This window comes from Trypanosoma theileri (genome assembly GCF_002087225.1).
Source record: "Trypanosoma theileri isolate Edinburgh chromosome Unknown TM35_Tth_6_V1, whole genome shotgun sequence".
Classification (NCBI taxonomy): domain Eukaryota; phylum Euglenozoa; class Kinetoplastea; order Trypanosomatida; family Trypanosomatidae; genus Trypanosoma; species Trypanosoma theileri.
The window spans coordinates 359,248-381,652 of record NW_021639848.1 but is presented as its reverse complement, the minus strand read 5'-3'; the positions used below and the strand labels follow the sequence as shown (position 1 = coordinate 381,652).

The window sequence follows — 22,405 nt, the reverse complement described above, 5'->3', positions numbered from 1 at the left end:
TATGTATATACAGATATATAGAAAGAGAGAGGAAGACACAAATAGATAGATAGAGACAGAGTCTTGTGTATCTGTAACTAAGCGTATGCGTTAATAAGTAATTGAAAGAAAGGGAATAAAGAAGAAACAAAGTGAGATTGGGAAATAAGTGATAGATGCAGTTTCACAGCGTCGTATACATCTCCCTCCCTCACTTTATCTTCTTCTGTTGTTGTTGTTTTCTCTTCTTTACTCTCACTCTCCCCTTACACGCTTCACCTTCTCTGCAATCTTCTGTTCCATTGCTCTTCTACGCTCTGCCTCTGTTGCCTGCCGCTCCGCTTCCCGCTGGGCACGATCAAAGGCATCACCCAATGTGCCCTGTTTGACGTTAAATGCGGCCGCAAAGCGTTCAGCGGTCTTTTGCGCCGTTTCCTTTGCCTCCGCCCGCCGCATTTCATTTAACTCATCCGCGTAATTACGCAACAGCGACTCATGTAAAGTCTCACACTCGCGATTGATTACATCATCTGGCACTCCACTCGCCATACGCTCCTCGCGGTAAAGCAGGACTTTTAATTTTATGGATCGCAACAACTGATGTTGCTCTAGTCGTGCGGCTAGTTCTTTATTCTCCTTTGCAGGGCGAAGAGCCTCTAGTGGATTTACAGATGGCGGTGGGACATCATCTATATACTCCACCGGTGTGAATTTGGAAAGCTGCGAGATGGCCGCTTTACTACGTTGTACATATCCGCTGAGACCTGTCCCTTTCACGCTGACTGAACCAATGCCGTTGTACATTGGATATTAAGGAACAGCTAAAGTCAATAGATAAATATATAAATAGATAGATAGATAGGAGGAAGAAAGGTTGAGTAGATGTGTCTATGCGAAACTGGCTCAGCAACAGCCTCAATAACCAAAAAATGGTGTCGGTGACCAGTAGCAATAGAGAAAAAAAGTTAAAAGAAACAACGGAACAGCAAACAGTTTCAACAATAAAAACAACAACAACAACAACAAAGAATATATCAAAATTGCATTCAAAAAGTGGTGTCCAATGAAGACGCCAGGAGGAAAAGAAAAAAATAAACAACTAAAAAAGGAGAGCAGTATTTCTTATTTATTTATACGCTTCACCACAGATGCGGTTTACAGGGTATGCTGTGATAAATCTCTCCCCTTCTCTCCCTTTAACAATTCATCATTCAACAACAATCGTTCACCGTAGTGCTCTTCCAACCGTGAGAGCAACGCCAAACAACGCCGTAAGAGGATCTCTCTAGCCTGCACAAAACGAGCTTCATGTTCACTCTGACGCTCAAGAGTATAACGAGTGGCAATTTCATCCAATTCCCACCTCTCTGATATCTTCATTCGAGTACGCATGGTATTAGTATGAAGACGCATAAAGAGTGGTTCTCCTTCATAAAGATGATCCTGAAATTTGCGTGTGGAAGTTTCGTGAAAAATCTTTGGATCACGTGGACTCCATATTTGCCATTGACGTTGTGCATCTGCTGCATCCGCTCCTACTCGCCAATGAGAAGGTGTGCTTGGAACAAGTAAAGGATCATAGTAAACGGTATCATCTTCCTCTTTTCTCCATTCACCATCAGAAGAATATTCGTTACTATTACTATTAGTATTATAATAATTATTGTTATTAAAATCGCCTTTTTGGTCACTACCATACATCATGTTTTTAGCGTCGTTAGATTCGGTATGTGAATCATGTTTTCTAATAATGCCAGTGGGTCGCTGCGTTTTATCCGTTGTCCTCCTTTCGTAGCTGGTATCAACGCTTATATACACATCATACGTGTCTCGTTGTCTCCTTGCACTTTCTAATGATGATACCGATTGACTACTAATATCAATACCAATATCTTTTAGTACCTTAACAGCGAGGGGGTGAACTGTTGCTTCATGATGGAGGCCTCCACTCTTAATGAATACAACATTCCCTGTTAAGTGGCGTAGAATACCTTCTGCCATTTGTGTTCTCGCGCGGTTTGTAACTCCGGCAATGAGAATACCTCGACTACTACTAGCCATACCTTCTGTTGCTGCCGCTACCACTCCATCCACCCCACCAAAAGTCAAGCAAACAGAAACAATTGTATTAAGAAAAAACAAACGCACAAGTACATACATAAACACACACACATGTATATATAAATATATGGATAACAAAAAAAAAAAAAAAACAAGAAAAAAAAAGAGATAATAAAAGTTTGTAAAAGCAATAATATTTTAACGAATACGGAAGATTCCTTTACAAACCATATCTTAAACCCCCCACTCCTTTCATATAGCACGTGGTTGAGAGAGAAAGAAAGAAAGAAAGAGAGAGAGAGCGCGATAACACCTCACTCTTTTCTTGACGTCACCAGAACCTCAAAGAAGGCTGGTTTCATGGATTTAATTTCAACAATTCCCTTCAATTGTGGATCTTGCTGTAGTTGTTGCAGAACGGCGGGGTAAATCGTGGAGTACCCACGTCGACTGTGATGTCCACAACCAACAACAATCGTCAGTCGACGAATCTTCTTCCGCACACACAACTCCACACGCCGCCGCAGCACCTCCACCACCTCATCCCGGTGAAATCCATGCAAATCCAACGTTGAGGCGGGATTAGACGTGAGTCTTTCCCGTTCGAGCGCCACCATCGCAATGCGATTGAGTCGATTGTACTCCAATCCGAGTTGTTTCCCATGGCGACTGAGGGCCTTCGCCGTCTTTCCATCCCCACGCAGATACGCCGCAGAGGCTTGACTCATTACACGCAAACGACAGGAATTAATAATGTACGCACGCTCCCGTACACGTCGCCAGTCTCCCATGGAACGCAATTCTGGTTCGACTTCATCGCAGAACTTTTGCACTTCTTCTCGTGTAGCACTCGGCTGCAGCAAATGGGATGGCAATGGCTCTTGTGTTGTTTTGTAAGAACGATCCGATACACGAGGAACTGTAGAAACACTATTATTGGTAGTTGTTTTAGTCGTCTCATTCTCAAACTTTAAAAATTCTGCTATCATTTCATTAAGGGCGGTACTCGTTTTGGTAACATCACTACCGGAGGCTCCAAAAGTACTACGAATAACTTCTTTTGGCAAAGAAGGAAACATAGCATATAATTTTTGCAATCTCAATTCATCAGCTGGTTTAATATTTCCATTCCAATGATTGCCGTAATCTCTTCGTGTTAGGTTCTCTACAGAACATAAAAGAGTATCGTACGCTTCTGCATAGTCTCCATTACATCTACTCAGAACTGCTTCAATAGAGGATGTTTCCACTGCAGGGAATAGAGTACATAAGGTGAGAAAACACTCATGATTTGACTGTAATCCAGCTTCTTGCACAGATGTATCCTCTTTTGCACGTTCTTCCCAGAGAATAGCATTAATTTCTTCAGCACTTTCAAATCCATCTAACTTACTTAAAGTATCTGCAACAAAATTAACATCCCCATTAGCACATCGAAGGGTTTGTAATAGTAAATAAGGTTCAGCAGATGGAAATGCTTCCAAAAGACCCATAAGTGCTTCCAATTCTTTATCATCACTTGGTTGATATGAATACTGTTCTTGTGAGTAGTTTTGCTCTTGAAAGATTGCCTCACTTTCGTTAACTTCCACATCGGAAAGAAAATCAGACAACATTACCCCAGTCGGTTGCTTTTCCCAGACTGCTTCCTCCTCTTTTTCTTCCTCCCTCAACACTACCGCCATCTTATCCTTCTCTTGTCGACCCTCTAACCTTTTCATAGTCTGGTTATTTGATAAACTCTCATTAGACTGTTCTTGTAGAACTGGCCTTGTAGGCAAAAGACAATCTATGCCCATTTCATGCCGATAGAGACAAGTTGAGCCTCGATTACAATGACCGTTTAGAAAAAAGACACACACATCCGCATCTACTTCTGAATGATTACACTCCTTCCCATACTTGCATGATCCAAATTGTGCTAAACACGGATGTTTAGCTCTGGGTTTACTTAAGGAAGCTTGAGGAGGAGGAGAAGTAGTAGTAGAAGAAGGGGAACTTTGACTCTTTACAACTTGCAGTATCCTTGGTGGATGTGATGATTCTTCTTGTTGACCAGATGAATTCTTTTTCACAGCCTCTAAAAATGGTTTTGGAGCATTTACAGACGGTATTTGTTCTGTCTGCCAATTGGGTGCATGGGGATCCGTATATGTTGGTTCAGAACCTTGAATGCGATTAAAACGACCTGGATGGGGAAGAGGTTCTATTACATTATTATCGAAATCTTTATCAGTATCTGCAGGATTAGATACCACTCTTCCTATGAGCACATGACCACCACTGGATTCAGATACATCCACAATAACACCTGTTGGAAGTTTCAATGTGTTTCCACGCACTGGGGGTCTTCGATCAGCACGAATATCTACACCATCCACATGGTGTAGTTTAGTACAGAATTCACCATATAAACAGCTTCCATTAAAGTAGTTTATACATGTGTTCGCAGGGTAATCACGCAAGAGACAACGATCTCCAAAATAGCATGTCTTAAATTGAGCAATACAGGGATGTTTCCGTTCACGTTTTGGTGGGGTACTTGTGATGACCTCCGTTGTTTCTGGGTCTGGGTTTTTTTTCCGCACCTCCGTCTTTACTGGAACTGGAGCTGGAGCTCGTTGTTCACATTGTTGATTAAGTGTCTTGAGAGCAAGATTGTAGTTACCACCGGTGTCTTTTAGCGCTTGTAAAGACTTGGTTTTGCTGAAACCGAGCGACTGCAATTTTTTCGCGTCGTTTTCATATCGTTTCATGGCACAATACACTCTCCATCTAAAAAAAAGGAAAGAAAGAAAGAAAGAAAGCGGGAAATATACGAGGTTCAACAAAAAAATGATATAAAGTTATTCAAATAGCGGAAAAACCACCGCAGTGATATAGCTAAAACATTTCATCTTTCTTGGTTTTTTCTTTTTTTTTTTTGTTTGTTTGCTGGTATCGCTTCAACAGTGGTAGCAATACAGTTTGGAATCTCTACAGAGTTCCGCTTGACATATATAACATTGAGAAACATCGTTGTCTACTCCATCTTCATTCTTTTCTTTTTTTTTCCCCTTCTTCTTCTATATTTCTTTTCTTTTTCATATATTCTTTTCTTTTTCTTCTTGAGCCCTTTCTTCCAGCCACCCCACCATCATCATCCTCCTCATCATTACTCTGTGAGATCAATCACCCCACAATCAACAATGGTGATTACCTCCCGCGGGCTCTGATTGTGTCTTACATCCACGTTGTGTATGGCCTCCACCACCTGCATGCCATCCATCACTCTTCCAAAGGCGACGTATCGTCCATTCATCCACGCCATTGGCTTCATTGTAATATAAAAAGAAGAGGCATTTGTGTTGCCGCCGCCGTCGTTGCACATTCCAATCACACCGCTGGTATCGTGTGGAATGGCATAGGACTCATCTGGGAAATGGCGGCCGTAGCAGGAGTGGCCCCCATTGCCGCCGTGATCACCGGTGATATCACCAGCCATCACCCACGCACCGTGAAGAGTACGGAAGAATGTCGTTCCCTTATATGATAGTCGCACCTCTTCTTCTCCTCCATTTTCTTCTTCTTCTTCTTTATTTTCTTTTTCTGCTTTTGTTGTTGTTGTTCCATTGATTTGGGGTTGTGTACCTTCTCCTCTTTCTGTTGCTTCTTCTGGTTGTTGGGATTCCCCTCCTTGCGTACCATTACCATTGAGATGAGGTTCTTCTTCTTGTTCTTTTTGTTGTTGTTGTTGTTGTTGTTGTTGTTTCTTCATATGTGTGATGTGCTGCATAGGCACCTGTTGTTGTCCCCGTTCACGTGGCCGCACAATTGTGCCGAGATCTCCACAGCAGAGATGCCAGAAATTATTGCATGTGCGTGGCAACACCTGCGAGTAGAGCTCAAACGTAATGCGACCACAGATCACATCTCCAATAGAGACTAGCATCCAAGCATAACTGTTTCCACGTTGACGCAGGAATTTCTTCCAGGATGCCACTGCCATGTTTACATATGAATTCACATGATCCACTGGAATATTAAGAACACGAAATTTTGTCTCCTGCTGTAAACGCTGCAGGAATGCCTCACCAGACATGGCCTGTGGCACGCCTGTTTGAATGACAATGACATCCATATGATCATCTTCAATCTGTTTAGCGTCTATTAACTTCTGCCGACGGCTGTAGAAGTCCCGCGGGACCTCGTGATAGATATTCACGTGATAGAGATCACTGTACTCCTTCTGCAGGTACGCCGCGGCCTCTGTGCACTGCTGGAATACCGGGTGGTTAATAAGACCACACACGGTAAACTCACTACGCGTAGATGACATACCGCACACTAAAGAAGAAATAAAAATAAATAAATAAATACACACAGATACTCAAAGTAGGAAAAGTACACACACACACACACACGTAGTCACTTTCTCTCTCTTGTTACCTCTATCTCCCTATCACACAAGTACACACACGCACACAAACAGACAGAGTGAAAGAAAGAAGGAGACACGCGGAAAGAGAGAAAGAGAGAAGGTCTCTGTGTTGCTATTATTCTCCTCTCCTACGGAGAAGTTATTCTTCTTGATTATATAAGAATGTGTAATATAGGAAAGTAAGGCACAAAGAAAGAAAAAAGAGAAGTAGTAAAAAGTAATATTCGTGGAGTTGCAAAAATAAATAAAAAAAAAGGGATAACGGTATAGCAGTAAATAACAACCACGACAAAAAAAAGAGACAGTTAATATAGCATAAAGTGCAGAAGACCATAGTAAAAGATAGTAAACGTAGAAGAAAGGGTAAAAAGTATAGAATATTAAAGAACAATATCACGTGCATATACGTGAATAGGAGTATATATATATATATAAATATATATAAATATATGCACATACGCTCGCATTTTTATTCAGAAGTATGTGCCCGACTGAATATCTCTCTTTCTCTCTCTAACTCTCTCTCTATTTTTCTCTATATCCAAATATAGATTCGGATATAGAATCATCTACTCAACCAATCTTTTACAGCTGCATAGCGATATGACCCACTCTCACCGTCAAACGCTATAGCGGAGGCTGAACCAAGCAATGACCATAAACCACCAAACGATACTAGAGTACACACCACCATTGCACCAACCAAAGTATTCCTCTGCATAAACATTTCAATGTCATCACGCAGTGAAGTTATTGGCATCTCATCGTACGTGTCGGCTGCCATTCCCACACGACGGGCAATACCATAAATAATGGAACTTTTAGAGTTCGACGTACTTTCTTTCTTGTCTTCCACGTAGATTGTTGGGAGGGGCTCTAAGCGGAAATTCGTAATGTTCACACAGTTCACGTAGAAATCGGTGATCATAAAGCCACCGGCGAGACTAAAGAGTGAGCGACGAAACGGAAACATCTCTTCAACTGTGAACTCTAAGAAAAAAAAAAAAATAATAATAATAAGAGATATCATTACAAGCAGTAGAGCAAAAAAAAAAAAAAAGAATAGTGAGGAGTAGAAACAATGAAAACAAATCAAACAAAGGAGAAATGAAAAAAAAAAAAAAAAACATAAAAAAGAAAAAAAGAGAACAACAACAACAAGAGGAGGAATGCTGGCCGCACAGAGTAATTACATCCACAGATTCAACCCCACCCACACACCCCCAGTTCTTAATATACGTTCAATAACAGAAGATATAAATAGATCATCAGGAAATCTAGAAAGAAAGCAAGGAAGCAAGTCGTGGTAACGCAAACACAATTATCTCCCATCCTACACCCCAATCTCCCCATTTTCTTTCTCATTTATTATTTTTCTTCTTTTTCTTCTCTTCTTTTCTCTTTATTCCCTCTAGACCCCGTGTAGTTCAATGGATTGATGGGATACGACGGACACTTATCTCCTGCACCACCGCAGACGTTGGTACGTTTAGTTGAACCCACATTGCTGATTCCACCACATGTTGTCCCATGTATACACAAATAGACTTCTCACCTCCAGTGCTCACCTTTGCAAATAATAAAACATTCTCCCATTGTAATATATCCTTTGGCATATTTATCTGAATCAGTTTAATGGTTGGGTGTTTCTTTACGTGTTTAACATGATACATATCCGGGGATAGTTGTTTTGCGGCACCCACTAGCAAGATACTATCATTATTACTATCAGAGGCTTGTGTAATCGCAATGCCTCCCACCGTACATTGGATTGGAGTATCTGCAGATGTATTTAATACAGCCACAGAAGTTAAATGAGTCCATCGTGTATGTAAGGGAATGATGTAGCGTACAATTTCCCACTCACCCACAGTTATGAGAGTTTTCATTTCCAAACCATTACTAGAATCATTATTACCAAAAACAATTTGTGTAGTGGAATCATCACAAATACCTTCAACTCGTACTTTGCATGAATGATGGGTGTTAGATTTACGATGCCATGCAATATCAAGAAATGCCAATGCTCTATTTCCTCCATCACTTTTACTGTTGGATTCACTTATATTTACTTTCCATCGTACAAGTATCACCGCAGAGCGAGAAGGAACATCAAAACACATACTACGATCACCCATCCATGCAGTTTCACTTTTCCATTCCAGAGGAATCACACCGTGTGGCTTAGTAACAGTTGAACCTTCTCCTTCTCCCTCCATTGAAAGCACACACCACGTATCTTTCGCATTCTTCCCATGTGAAAATTGATAAGATGGATTCAACTGTGTTTGTGAAAGTTGACACCACTCCACAGATGAAGAGACTCCTCCTCCACCCACCACACATTCCCCATTCACATAAAATTGTTTCCCCACTCCAGAACGAAAACAGGTCCATACAGGTAAACTCTCATACACAAGACATTTCGTATTAAAGAAATCCTGCATTTTAGACCACATGGTGGCATTTGCACGTAAAAATGTCTCTCGCTGTTTATGCCCCTCATTTTCTAATGTCCATCCCGGTGCGAAGAGGGCCACGGAGAGTTTCGCTGCCGCCGTACATCCCACAGCCAGATTGCAGTTGTAACCCCCACCACCATACATACCACTTCGACCAAACACATCCACTCCAGCATAAACATCATGGGCACGACCTCCTGCTAACGCCTCTGACATACCCAAACGTAAAGGGTTCCATCCATAATTTGTAAATAAACCATTAGCAGCTTCAAAGAATGGTTTATTCTTTAAAGAGAGGCTATTTTGATAATGCACTTTACCCTCTATAGTAACAGCATCATACCATATCACAACCCGCTCACAGGATGAGACGGGGCGACGTTTGTTAAGTGTCTGACGAAGCATAGATGTAAAGGTAACAAGACGACTTGCCAGTACTTGATCAATATCACTTTCAATGTTAATAAGATAACCGTCAAAGTTGTACGCATTACAAAGTTCCACAAGTTTACTAATCACTTTACTCATTTCCTTTGCATCATGTACCAACATACGTACATCCAATCCATCGCCTTCACTTATAAAAGTACCAAGTGCTGGTACACCTTCACGATGTGCAGCGTTAATCCATTCTTTTGGAGGAATAGTAACACGATGGTGTGAAAAGTAAACAAAATAATCCACAAGATGCCAATAATTTATTGTGTAGCTTACATCTACAACAGGAGTCACTGAAGTAGAATCGCATAGTGCAAAACGGGGATAATCACCAGGAAGATATCCACCACACATGTCATGACAGACCAGTAATCGTGGATAATCTTCACGGGTATTACTATTTACACGAGATCTACACGGTACAGCAGGTCTAATAGGAGCCGGTTTATCTGCAGACCATTTCAATAATTCAGCAAGAGAAGAAATTGGTTTACCAGCATTATGCAACATAATGTCCATCATAGAATCTTCTGTTGTTGTATTCCCAGCAATACTTTGAGGACAAGTTTCCTTATTTGTATGGACTTCTTTTTTTGCTGCGTAGGATGGTGCATCTGCCTTTATCGCATCCATGAGTTCATTTAAACGAATGGTTACAATAGTAAGAATATCTTCATTCCCATCCGCGTCACTCAAATACCATTGTTGTCCAGTTCCTGAAGGGTGTTGACGAAGACGAAATCCACACAAACGCAATATTTCAAGGAGACCAAACTCTTCTAGTGGTAATAGATGTTCTGCATAACTTTTACTACTTGTTGAAAGACCACGATATTTAGACTCTGTGGGATTTTGTAGAATATTTGTCATCACACTTCTCAATTGTGTTACCGCACCCAACGTCATATCAAGTCCTTCTTCTGTTCCTGCAGATAGCCATTCATTACTTTGCAGCATTGTACAAGCCAGCATTAAATCATCTTCTTCATCTGGTGTAAACTGATTTTTCCTAGACAACAGTCCATTACAATTCGTTTGACTCGTTGAGGGCAACTCACGTGTTGGCTGCGTTGCTGGTGTCGAAGTTCCTCCTGCTGGTGCTGTTGTGATTCGCTCGAGTATGGGCCGCAGCATATTGCCCAGCGGTGTGCTCAGCAGCGTGGGAATCATATTACGAATATCATCCGGGATATCACGTCCCACTAGAAATTGGGCTGCCACTTGTGTAAAGTGATTGCAGTTGCGATTAAGTAAACTGTAATCATTTGGACCGAATCCTCCTTGTCGCCGCTGTTGCTGCGTCCATGCAAGAAACTCCGACTCTGTTTTGTTTGTTGTGCCTAAAGACTCCACACGTTTTGGGGTTCCAAAGCGAGTTCGCCCTGGTGACTCATACACAATACCCGTACCACCATCAAAGTAGAATTCCTTTCCATACACAACAATAGCGGTATGCCAAATACTGTCAATATGGCGACCAACTAGCATGAGACTCATACTAGCCGCCATTCCACCGCTGATATCATAACAGTACAGCTGAACCAACGATGCGCTCATCGTTGAAGAGATAATAGAGGGATAGTAGTTTATATTAGTGGGAAGTAAACCACAAAATAAGAGCAATACTAAATAATAATAATAATAATAATAATAATAATAATAATAATAATAATAATAATAATAATAAATAATAGAAAACAAAATGTCACAGGTACAACTTGCTTCTTTGTTCTTCTATTTGGGAAATAATAATAAAAAAAAAGAAGGAAAGAGAAATAAATAAATATATAGATACATAGATAGATGATGTCTGTATGTGTTTGACCACATAGAGAATCTGCAATGAATAAGGGGGGAAACAATCTCTTTCCCAAAGCCTCTGAGGAAAATAATACGTGATACAAGTGTATCTAAGGAGGTGAAGTAAATCTATTTTCTTTTTAACAAAAACAAAAATACAAAAACAGGTTGAATTTAAGACTTTCTAGGGCAGAATACGGTACAAGGGTATTGAGTTTACACACAAAAATAATAAGAATTATACTCTGTGAAAAAAAAAAAAAACATGTTTCCAGGAGTTTTTTTTTTTTTTTTTTTTTTTTTTTTTTTGGGGGGGGGGGTCTCTTTTTCTTTTTCTTTTTCTTCTTCTCATGGAAAAAAAATCAATGATGTTAACTAACAACATCTGCAGCAATTATTCGTAGAAACAGATGGACGTACATTAATTGAACACACAGACACACACAGAGAGAGAAAGAGATTTACAAAAGAGTCATAGTATGTAAAGCAACCGTGCATCAATTCATCTATCCACTGTATAGTATATATACATAGAAAGAGAGAAAGAGAGAGAAAGCATTCTACACTAATCATCATAGGTTAACATAGACTCATCCACTGAATAACTCTCCTTGCTGTTATCTTCTAATTGAAGAAGCATGTCGGACAACTCTTCTTGACTGAGAATTTCTTGTCGTTGCTCCTTCGCAAGAGAGGATCTTGAGCTTGCTTGTCGTCTACGCTTTACACCCGTGCGGCTTGTGCTACTTAGCCCACTCTCCTCCATCTCTCCATCGTCTGTCTCCACCACCGCTTCCACATGCACACAACTGTTATTGCTTACATCACACACAAACGGCAATGCTGTTAGTTCTGCCCGTTCCTCTGTGGATACGGTATTGGGATGTAAACACTCCAATTGGGCTGCCGTCTCACTTCTGTCTCGTGTGCCTAATTCAAACATACTCCGTAGTTGCAGTCGTGTGAAGTATCGATAGAACTCTGCCTTCTTCTCCTTCTCCTTCTCCTTCTCTGTCTGTGCGGCTGTCGTTCCCTGGCGAGCGGCCATTCCCTTAAACACCTGATTACGATACACCTTCTCCTCCACCGTACCGCATGTGATGAGGCGATAGACCACCACATCGCGTGTTTGCCCAATGCGATGGACGCGATCAATGGCCTGCGCGTCTGTGGAGGGATTCCAACTTGGATCGAGCAGCACCACCGCTGAGGCCGCCGCCGCCGTGAGTCCCACACCTCCCACTTGTGTGGTCAACAAACACACCCACAGTCCTGCTGTGTCGTTAAAGTGACGCATCGTCTCCACTCGGGTCTCCACAGGGACATCCCCATCAAGACGGGCAAAGTTAATCCACCAAAGATGAAGGGCAATGGCAAATAAATCAAGAAGTCGTTTAGATCGAGAGAAGATAAGGGTTTTACGTCCCTCATTAATGCATTTCACAACTAACGCAAGAGCAGAGGAAATTTTTGAGCTGCTAAAAATATCCCCAAAATCTACATCTACAGTATAATGTGTAAATGGAGATTGAAATGCCTCTCGATACGCCTCATCACTTAGATTCAACCATGGATGATCACAAGTTTTCATTAATGATGTAAGAAGAACAAGTGACTGTGAATTATCTGGATTTCGACAAGTCATCGCTACTCGATCACTATCAATAAGAGAGATATATTGTTCTTCTTGTATCTTGTCTAGGCGTACCCAAACCACTAAATCTCGTTTCTCAACTTCTAGCGTCCGAACTTGACGCTTATCACGACGTAGCATATATGGTCTTATAGCATCTTGAATAAGTGCAAGTTGCCTACCAGCATCACAACGTTCCTTTTCAATGGCATCACGTTCATTTCCACGCAAGAGAAGAGCATTAATAGATCGAAAATCTGATCGGTTAATACCAAGAATAGAACCATCAACAAACTGAAAAATACTCCATAAATCTTCAAAATTATTCATTAATGGAGTTCCTGTTATAGCAATACGATGTCGAGATGAGAGTGACATGGCACATTGAAAAGTTTGTGTAGAGGCATCTTTAATTAAATGTGCCTCATCCATAATAACATAATCCACCATACGTACTCCCATAGCGACACTATCTTGACGTAGTACACCGTATGTAGTTAGAAAAATACAAGATGTACCATGTTTAAGACGTCGCCAACGTTGTAATCTTTTTGCTTTGGGATCATTATGAATAACTTCCACAATTGGAGCCTTTAAACATCCCCACTCCAATAATGCAGATTCCCATATAGGTAATAAAGTAGGTGGTACAATAATAATGGTACTCGTAGCATATTTATGCTTATAAAGAGCACCAATAAAAGTGGATACCTGAACCGTTTTTCCAAGTCCCATTTCATCTGCCAACAAACATCCACGACCCTTTCGATGTCTTTCATAAAGCCAATGAATTCCCTCTTTCTGATAATCAAAAAGTTTTTCTTCTTTATCCGGTGGCAGTTGCAGGGTTTCAGGCAGAGAATTGGTGGTAGTAGGTGCATTACTCTTCTTTCGGTTATTTTCTGTTCGAATAGTGTTAATAGAGGAATTTTCCCGCAGTCCGGCCGATGTGGAGAAAGAGGAAGAAGAAGAAGGTGTAGCGGCAGTGGCAGTGTACTGACTAAAGGCAAATAATTCCTCCAGTTCATCGTCGTTCATTGTTGTTGTTGTTGTTGTTGTTGTTGATGTGGCTGTATGCATGGATTATGGAGAAAATAAGATAGGAATGACATACAAAAGAAAAAAAAGGAAAAGAAAAAAACAAGAAAGTTTTGAGAATGCATCTAAATATATATACATGCAGAATAATGGAATAACAATATTCCCTTCAATAAAAAATATGGACTTCAAATGTGAAAAAAAAAAAAACGACTAGCAACGGGAAAGAAAACAACAACAAGAACAACAACTCATCCCATTCGAAAATTTGATAAAGAAGTAAATAATCAAGAAGAAAGAGAAGCAACTTATCCCTTTTTTCTCCCAAGCACTCTTGAAAAACATTTAGTACAAGCCAACTTTCCATTCCTTTTTTTCTTTTCCACTTCTTCTTCATATATATATATGTTTAGCTGCTTTCCTCATCACAGACCCTTTTATGCAACATTCAAGTTGTTGACGGGAAGCAACGCGTTATCCCGCAGCACACTATCCTTTAAATGTAAAATAGATCCCTGCAGTCGTTGTATACCGTAGAGTCCATTCAACTCCACTGTACAGTCCCGCAGCACAAGTGTAGCATCACTGGCGAGAAACACACCATTACCACCATTACGCAGAATACTACAACGTCGTAGTGTTACTGTCGCCCCCGCATATCCCACAACACCGTCGGTGGTGTTTGCCTCCATCACCGTCTCTGTTGCTTGAATAGACGAAGAGCCCGCAACACGAATACCCGCCTCGCAAAGCCGCAGACTACACTGCAGTGACACCACAGTGGCTCCATGATGTACAAATACACCAGCAAACGAACAGGCGGAAAGCACACAGAGGCGCAGATGTACAGTTGTACCCGCACCAATAGCCTCCACGGCACAACTCCCTTGAAAGAACTGACATCCATGAAATTCCACACGGGCCGCAGATACAACAGCAACTAACGGTTTGTGTGGAATTTCAGGATCTGCTGCTGTGTTGTCGTTTGCATCATTCTGTACAAAGACAATCCCACTTACTCGTAGCCGTGTATTGGTACCCTCTACACGAATAATAGGCTCTAAATCACTCATTGGTTTAATAGTAACTAATGCTCCAGGAAAGGCAGCGACAAGTTCTACATCACCAGAATCTATAAAAGATAAATTTTCATAATATACTCCAGGCTGAAGAGTAATGGAGTCAGAGTCAGCAAGTAGTCCCTTAGCTAATAATGCACCAATAACTTCTCTACGTTTATGTGTATCAGGTTTCAGTCTATGTACTGTACCGATAACGCGTCGTTGATGAATCCATTCTTCTTCTTCTTCTATTTCTTTTTCTTCTTTCGAATACCTCAATGGAATATTTTTACATGGGCTTTTTTTAATGTTCTCATCAGCTGGTGCTATATTCTTCTTCTCCTCCTTTTCCGAATTGATTTCTTCGTAATTATTTACTGCAGCTTTATAAGGGCTACCAACGTCACTGTTACTACTGCTTTCTTCATCACTAACTACATCCGTTTGCACATTCACATCTACAACGGCTGCAACTGCCTGTACTTCAGTATTGCGTCGATCAGCTTCCACACTCTCGGTTTGAATTGATTTATCATGATACACAGCATTAGTCTTTGTATTCACTACTGTTTGACTTAGTTCCTGAAATCGACGAGCGCATGCGGAAAAATGTTTCATAAACGTTAATGCATGAGTAAGGAGATCACCTCCAACTGTTGATTTACCCTTTAACTGACTCAGAAGCTTCTCTAAATCAACAGACTCCATGTCTTGAAGAAGACTACGCAACTCAAGATGTACATCATTTTTACGTAATGGAGTATTCGAGTCAGATTCTGAAGGGTCACCCGTTACTAAGGATAACTTTTCATTTTTTTCTACGAATCCCTCTCCTTCATACTTTGTACGTAAGGCTGCAAACATAGATTCTTCTCTACCTGCAAATGTACGGAGGAGCGAGTCCACTTCATTTAACTTGGCAGGATTATGTTTATTATAAAATTCAATTAACTGTTCTCGGTAATTCATTAGATATACCTGCAGGATCTAGTAAAAAAAAAAAAAAAAAAAGACGAGAAGCAATTACATGATCCACAAAAAAAAAAAAAAAAAAAAAATAAATCACACACACACATACACCACTCGTAATCCCGTCCAAAAATCTATCTATTGTTTACTTTTCCCTCACACACACACTCTCTCTATAGGGCGAATTCACTTTCCCCTTCTCACTCTTTCACTTCGTGTGTGTCTAGGCGTGTAAATAGGGAAAAGTTTGTAAAGAAAAAAGAAGAAAAAGACAAAGCACAGTGTGCACACGAAGAAGAAAAAAGAAGAGAAAGCAAAAAAAAAGGTTCACTGAAGAGACGTTGCGCCCTACCACAGTGAAATTTTTCCTCCTGCAGAAGAGAAATGGGAATTCACGCAAGCATCGTACATATCGTGAAAAGAAATAAGACAAAAATGACAAAAAAAAAGAAGAGAGAGAGAGAATAGCAAAAATGCGGTGAAAGAAAAAAAAAAAGAAGAAAACTTTGACGTGCAGCATCCTCACCTCTCTTGGCCACTAAATAAAGTAGTATATATAATCCTCTATGCATTATGCGTTTTCGCACTTTTATTTTGATTAAATAGGAACAAAGAGCTGTTTTGATGAGCTGAACTTCCGTTCTGCCTCATCAATCTCTCTCAGTTCACCCTCAATTTTACTCCGTCTCGCTCTAATAGACTGTGTATCGAAACGAATAGGAATTTTATGCAGCTCACCCTCCAACTCCTTTCGTCTGAGAGCGAGCTTAGCAAGTGTTTCCTTCCGTTCTTCTTCTGTTACTGGCCGGTGTCCTGGCGGGTACTTCGACATTTCTTTCTGCCGCTCCGCCTCTCGCTGGATCGCCTCCTTTTCCGCCGCGAGTTCTGCCTTGCGCTGCAGAATGTACTTGGGCACCACTCCCCGCGCCGCATTTGCCGCCTTCGCCGATAACTGTTGTTGTTGTTGTTGTTTTAATTGTTCTGGGAGTGCAGGGAGTCGGTTGGTTGACTTCGGCTTGGCTGCGGGCTCGGGGATCACACGCTGTTGCGTGGCGTCGCTCTCCCTAAAGGTGAACGTCTGCGCTCGATCCCCGTCGCACTCGCGGATGAATACTTTAATCTCCACATCATCTTTATTTCGACCTCCTGGCTGGCCATATCCATGGGAGGAAACGTGATTGTATTGTGCCTTCTGGCGTTGGATCATTTCTTCCTCACGCTGACGTTCAATGGCCGCCTCTCGCGCCCGCTCACGATTGAGCTGTTGCTGTTCGCGGATCTGTAGATAGTTCTGTCTGGCCGCACTCATTGTGCTTTTTTTTTTTTTTTTTAACCTAGTAGTAGTAATAATAATAATAGTAGAGAGAGAGAAAAAAAAAAGCAGACTCCTTTTCAGCGTTTGTTCGCTTTCTGTATTGGACCGGTTTAAAAATTATACCCAACCGATCGTTGTGTTTGTGTGTTTTGTGAGTATGTGACTTTTTCTCAACTCAGTACACCTTTACCAAAATGACAAGAACAAAAGAACAAAAGAAAAAAAAAAAAGAAGTACAAGAAACAAAAACAAAATGTTTCTTACCCTTTTTCAAAGTAATGGTTAACCTATCCCATGCGTAATCGTATTATGTAGACCAAAAAAAAAGGGTACAAAAATCACGGATACACGATCACTTGTGTGTTATCCATTCGCCTCGTTTTTTTTTTGCTGGCCTTTTACTTTGGGTTCATGTTTTCCCGTATTTTTTGCTTCAATGCTTCCACATTTCCCCCAATGACATGTCCGAGCATTTTACCACTGCGAACAAGCATAAAGGTTGGAAGTTGAAGTACTTTGCACTTCGATACAATTTCAGAATTTGTATCGCTGTCCACCTTTGCAAAGCGCACTGTTGGAAAATCATACGTGAGTTTTTCCATTGGACGCTCAATTGTCTTACAGGGGCCACACCATACAGCAGTAAACCATGCAACTGTTAGCATATCATCGTTTACAAACTCTCTAAATTGTTCCACACCATACACTTCTACCACTGGCATTTCTGATTTTTTTTTTATTTGCTTCTCTCTATAATCCCTTACCTTCGCTACTTTCCTTGCGTCTATGTAGCTTACAGGTTGTTAGAAAGAGAGAACCTAAAGAAATTACAAGTAATAATAAAACCCTGCTTGATTTTTCTTTACTACCCACCCCTTCTCTGGCGTTCTGCTTATTGACAATGATGATTCCCACAGCAAGAAGAAAATAAAAAAAAATAGAGCAAAATAATAATAATTAATAATAATAATCATCATCATCAAATTGTAAAATAAAATAAAATTAAATTGCAAAATAAAATAATGTTACTTAGTATCCCATGTGGACTCCATAACCCAATCCTAAAAAGAAAATTTAAATAGTAAAAGAATACTATTTATGCGGTAATCTATGAAGGGTCACCTATTTAAAGGTTTACTATGTTCAGCGTCTCTATGTTCACCCCTGTTGGGATGTGTTACTGGGGGGTGATAAATATTCTTCAAGCGAATGCCCATCTGGCAGATAAGATTCACCCAATAAAATTTCTCGACTGAGTATAATATGATCTTCGGAATTTCGTTTTCTCTTAACTCTAGCATATTTATCCACATCGAAGAACCAACGCCTGTAAAAACCAATAACCTGTTTATTTAAAGGAGATAACGAAACAGATTTTACACCTCGTAACCGTAGCCACTCTATAGCAAGAAACAATAAAAATGAACCTAGTCCCCGTCCACGATACTCCTCTACACATGCAATAAACAGAATCCATCCACTAGCATCCATGGATAGAGTCCCCACAATACGACCAGTCTTTTCTTCACATGCAGATATACGAAATTGAGCATCTAATACTCTGTGCAGCATATCACAACCACCAAAATTATATCCGCATGCCTCTAACATGCAAAATATCCATTGTTTTTTGTCCTCAGGAATAGCATAACGGATCCTTACGGCTCCACTGTTGAGACAGCACGGCACAGGTGGTATCCGATATAGAACTATTTTTTTCTGTTCAGCTTTATTCCTGAAAATACGAGGATGAGTTGTAACACGAAAACCGAATCGACTAAACAACGTTGTGGAATTATTGCTGTACATAACTTCCATTAATTCTACCCTATTAGCTCGGCAAAAAGCTTCTACATGTTGAAGCAAAGAACGTCCCACATGAAGATTTTTAAAGCTACCAAAGACAGATATCCAAGTAATGCCAACAACTTTTCGAGTTAAAATAAAACTGGTGTTAACAACAACAAAGCCTATTATACCAGTTCCCATATACTCCATGTTTCTAATAGCAAGAAAAATAATAGAAGATGATGGATCAGCTGCTATTTCCATAATACCAGGTACAAGATATGCGCCATCAGTCTGAATTCTTTTTCGCACTTCACACCATTCACTACAACGCTGCAAACGGTCATTAAGATACCGAATCTTTATCTCTTCACCATTTGCGAGAGAATAAAAGCGTGGTGGCAGACTGATAAAAAGAGGATCCATGTATGCAAAAAAAATAAAGCACTTAAAACAAATATTACCACATATGAGATCCCTTCAAGTTAGAACAGAGAGAGAAAAAGGGTACCATGTGATAGAGCTTACCAACAGAAACACATTTGCACTGGAAGAAAAAAAAAAAAAATTCCCTTATTACATGTGGGAACAAATACACAGAATCAGAAACATAGTGAGAGTGTGTGTGTGAGAGAGAGAGAATCATGTTTTTTTTTTTTCTTTCTTTCTCCTCTCAACCCCATGTACCTCTCCAAAAAACCCATGAAATATTTAATGGGCTCCAGTGATAATAATAATAATAATAATAATAATAATAATAAATCTTCATTACGAAAGGTAAGAAAAAAACACTGTTTGTAAAGCAATATTGTGAGAAACAAAACAAATCCCTATCCTGGTATCAGTGGGTCATCTACTTCACATGGCCAAGCAAGTTTTTTAAACGTCTTCTCCATATGTGGAGGTAGAGGAGCGGTTACACAAATAAACTCTCCTGCACTATTCTTGTATGGTAATTGGATCTTTCTATGATGCAAGTGCAATGGGAGCCCTTTATCTTCTGGATCCCAAAATAGTGACAATGATGATGGAAATGCAGATTCTCCTCCATACTTAGCATCACCTAGAATTGGACAACGAAGAGCATGTGCCGCCATAATCCGCTCTTGGTGTCTACGTGTTGTTAACGGATAAAAAGAAACAAAAGTTCCAAATTCTAATGCACTCGCATTGACTACAAATTCTGCAATACCCACTTTAGACGTTTTAGTAGGAGAAGGTCTTGCAATTATAATATCACCCTTATTACCTCTAGTAACTTCGAAATGCATACGTACTCTCCCAAAATTTACGCTTGGTTTACCTACACAAAAACCCCAGTAGACACTATTTGGTACTACTCTTTTAACAAACATTCTTCCAAGCATACGGTGTGCATTTTTGGTTCTAGCTAAAACAACACAACCACTTGTATCTTTATCAAGATTATGACACACAATAGGTTTAACCGTATTAGTATATTTCCAAGCGGGTAACATAGCGGTTATACTCATTTCTTGAGGGTTACTAGTTGGCATCATAGGAACACCATGAGGTTTGTTTATAACAATAACATGTTCATTTTTAAATAGTACCATATTATGTGCCATCTCTCGAACTTGAGAAGAAAGTTTAAATTGTGGTTGAGTTTTATCTTCTTGGTGAACACCTGTAGGAGGAGCAAGTTGTTTCTCCCAAAAAGAATGAGTCGGTACAACAAGTAGTTCATCAAACTCCAATCTATCTGTCAAACGAGTAAACTTCTTTTTTCCATTCTTACGGTAACGGTAAATATGACCCTGTTGCACCAATTTTTTAATAGTATCATAACTCCACTCTGGATGATGTTGGGAAAGAAAACTGTCTACACGTTGCCCAAACCAATCCTGAGTAATAACATGATATTGCACTTCATCTGACTTTTCTGCTAAAGCTTGTCGGGCCTTAAGGGATAAAGGTCGGTATTGTCGTTGAACCTCCTCTATTTTTTTGGGGTACGGCTCAGGAGCTACATCTGGGAGGTGCTGAATCGCAGCAGGTCTCCAGGAGAGACACAAACGAGCCGCGCGAAGCATCTACGTTTTTTTTTTCCCCCTCCTTTTTTTCTTCGTATTAACAGAAAAAATAAAAGAGAAGGAAATTAATAAAAACACCAAGAGCAAAAATGAACGAAAAAGGATGAAAAAGTAAATGAGAGTTTTTTATTAAAATTATCAGTCGATAAAAAAACAAAAAAAAAAAAAAAAAACAAACTTTCGATGATTTCCTTTTCTTTTCTTTTTTCTTCTTCCATTCCTTCATTTATTATTGGTCTCACTAACATCCTCTGTGGGAGGCTTTGCTCCAAGGTCTGACATCATATCTGCGTACTTTGGTGCATAATCAGACTTCCAGACTCTAATAGAATCAGGTACACGAGCCTTCAAGGTCTCCATTTTTTGTCCAAGACGCTGTTCGTGCAATTTCAAAAGTTCACCGCGAAGATAGAGTAAACGATACTTTTGATAATTTTCCTCACGGTTAACTTCATGGGCACAATCATTTAGAGCATCTCGATGAGGAACGCATTCCTTCAGATTGTACGGTTTAACTGTATTTACGCAGGTTTCATATTTTTTTACAAATTCCCAACACTTCCTTGTTGTTTCTTCTTTCATACGCTGAAGAATTCCATCATGAATACGGTGCTGAAGATGCCTCTGAATATGAGGAGGCGTACGGGCTAGCATTGCCTCCAATTCTTCATTTAGTTCTTTGTCTCTATCATCATAACCTACACGATCAGATTTGTCATAGAATGACATTTTTTTCAAACTACCATCTACTAACTATATCCAGGTACAAGAACAACAAAACAAAAGAAAACAACAAAAGAGTATAAATACTTCAAAGGAATTCATAGACTCATTGAAGAAGTATATACGCCTCACCCGTGGGTTCGCACACACACACACACACACACAAAAAAAAAAAAAAAGATTCACTCACTACCCCCAAAAAATTAGAACAATAAGAATAATAATCATAATAATCATAAAAACATTTTTTTTTTTCCTTTTTTTTCTGTCTTGATATTGTTCTTCCCCCACACCACCAGTTCGCTCGCATAAAAAAAGCATGCCTTTTCAGCTTACTCACCAGAACTTTTTTTCATTTGTGCTTCTGCTTGTTTTTTGCGCATTCGTTCTGCATCCAGTTCCTTCCGTTGCGCAAAGGTCAATCCATCTTCACGCTGACCCTTTTCCTTTTCCTTGTTTTTCTTCAGATTCTTTTCCCGGGCAAGGTCTCGCTGATTGCCACGCGTCATTGTCAGAATCCGTTTTTAAATTGCCCAGAAATACTACCAATTGTTCAGAACAAAATAGAAATGACCTAGAATATGAAAAAAAAGAGAAGAAGAAAGAGAGCGAGAGTGAAATTGAGCGAGAAAGAGAACAACTCATTTTCTTTAGTCTCATTCCT

At 40.0% G+C, this 22,405-nt stretch overlaps 13 protein-coding genes across 13 annotated transcripts; all 13 read right to left on the bottom strand.

Annotated features, from left to right (window-relative positions):
* Positions 1–234: 234 nt before the first annotated feature.
* On the bottom strand, positions 235–783 carry TM35_000062400 (uncharacterized protein; the record flags this gene model as incomplete). The annotated part of the gene is made up of 1 exon (XM_029023277.1): positions 235–783. One exon carries the CDS (start codon positions 781–783, stop codon positions 235–237), a length of 549 nt encoding a protein of 182 aa, XP_028885301.1.
* A 351-nt stretch (positions 784–1,134) lies between these two features.
* On the bottom strand, positions 1,135–2,139 carry TM35_000062390 (uncharacterized protein; the record flags this gene model as incomplete). Its single annotated transcript, XM_029023276.1, has 1 exon — positions 1,135–2,139. One exon carries the CDS (start codon positions 2,137–2,139, stop codon positions 1,135–1,137), a length of 1,005 nt encoding a protein of 334 aa, XP_028885300.1.
* Positions 2,140–2,354: 215 nt separating this feature from the next.
* TM35_000062380 (uncharacterized protein) lies at positions 2,355–4,796 on the bottom strand (the record flags this gene model as incomplete). Its single annotated transcript, XM_029023275.1, has 1 exon — positions 2,355–4,796. The coding sequence occupies one exon, from the start codon at positions 4,794–4,796 to the stop codon at positions 2,355–2,357; it is 2,442 nt and encodes an 813-aa protein (XP_028885299.1).
* Positions 4,797–5,194: 398 nt separating this feature from the next.
* TM35_000062370 (35 kDa cyclophilin) lies at positions 5,195–6,358 on the bottom strand (the record flags this gene model as incomplete). The annotated part of the gene is made up of 1 exon (XM_029023274.1): positions 5,195–6,358. The coding sequence occupies one exon, from the start codon at positions 6,356–6,358 to the stop codon at positions 5,195–5,197; it is 1,164 nt and encodes a 387-aa protein (XP_028885298.1).
* A 667-nt stretch (positions 6,359–7,025) lies between these two features.
* TM35_000062360 (uncharacterized protein) lies at positions 7,026–7,433 on the bottom strand (the record flags this gene model as incomplete). Its single annotated transcript, XM_029023273.1, has 1 exon — positions 7,026–7,433. The coding sequence occupies one exon, from the start codon at positions 7,431–7,433 to the stop codon at positions 7,026–7,028; it is 408 nt and encodes a 135-aa protein (XP_028885297.1).
* A 454-nt stretch (positions 7,434–7,887) lies between these two features.
* On the bottom strand, positions 7,888–10,917 carry TM35_000062350 (endo-beta-N-acetylglucosaminidase; the record flags this gene model as incomplete). The annotated part of the gene is made up of 1 exon (XM_029023272.1): positions 7,888–10,917. The coding sequence occupies one exon, from the start codon at positions 10,915–10,917 to the stop codon at positions 7,888–7,890; it is 3,030 nt and encodes a 1,009-aa protein (XP_028885296.1).
* An 808-nt stretch (positions 10,918–11,725) lies between these two features.
* Positions 11,726–13,873, bottom strand: TM35_000062340 (DNA excision/repair protein SNF2; the record flags this gene model as incomplete). Its single annotated transcript, XM_029023271.1, has 1 exon — positions 11,726–13,873. One exon carries the CDS (start codon positions 13,871–13,873, stop codon positions 11,726–11,728), a length of 2,148 nt encoding a protein of 715 aa, XP_028885295.1.
* Positions 13,874–14,268: 395 nt separating this feature from the next.
* On the bottom strand, positions 14,269–15,861 carry TM35_000062330 (uncharacterized protein; the record flags this gene model as incomplete). Its single annotated transcript, XM_029023270.1, has 1 exon — positions 14,269–15,861. One exon carries the CDS (start codon positions 15,859–15,861, stop codon positions 14,269–14,271), a length of 1,593 nt encoding a protein of 530 aa, XP_028885294.1.
* A 598-nt stretch (positions 15,862–16,459) lies between these two features.
* On the bottom strand, positions 16,460–17,170 carry TM35_000062320 (flagellar/basal body protein; the record flags this gene model as incomplete). The annotated part of the gene is made up of 1 exon (XM_029023269.1): positions 16,460–17,170. The coding sequence occupies one exon, from the start codon at positions 17,168–17,170 to the stop codon at positions 16,460–16,462; it is 711 nt and encodes a 236-aa protein (XP_028885293.1).
* A 404-nt stretch (positions 17,171–17,574) lies between these two features.
* On the bottom strand, positions 17,575–17,898 carry TM35_000062310 (thioredoxin; the record flags this gene model as incomplete). The annotated part of the gene is made up of 1 exon (XM_029023268.1): positions 17,575–17,898. One exon carries the CDS (start codon positions 17,896–17,898, stop codon positions 17,575–17,577), a length of 324 nt encoding a protein of 107 aa, XP_028885292.1.
* A 436-nt stretch (positions 17,899–18,334) lies between these two features.
* On the bottom strand, positions 18,335–19,390 carry TM35_000062300 (putative N-acetyltransferase; the record flags this gene model as incomplete). The annotated part of the gene is made up of 1 exon (XM_029023267.1): positions 18,335–19,390. One exon carries the CDS (start codon positions 19,388–19,390, stop codon positions 18,335–18,337), a length of 1,056 nt encoding a protein of 351 aa, XP_028885291.1.
* A 404-nt stretch (positions 19,391–19,794) lies between these two features.
* Positions 19,795–21,018, bottom strand: TM35_000062290 (pseudouridylate synthase-like protein; the record flags this gene model as incomplete). The annotated part of the gene is made up of 1 exon (XM_029023266.1): positions 19,795–21,018. The coding sequence occupies one exon, from the start codon at positions 21,016–21,018 to the stop codon at positions 19,795–19,797; it is 1,224 nt and encodes a 407-aa protein (XP_028885290.1).
* Positions 21,019–21,240: 222 nt separating this feature from the next.
* On the bottom strand, positions 21,241–21,747 carry TM35_000062280 (uncharacterized protein; the record flags this gene model as incomplete). The annotated part of the gene is made up of 1 exon (XM_029023265.1): positions 21,241–21,747. The coding sequence occupies one exon, from the start codon at positions 21,745–21,747 to the stop codon at positions 21,241–21,243; it is 507 nt and encodes a 168-aa protein (XP_028885289.1).
* Between the last annotated feature and the right edge of the window lie 658 nt (positions 21,748–22,405).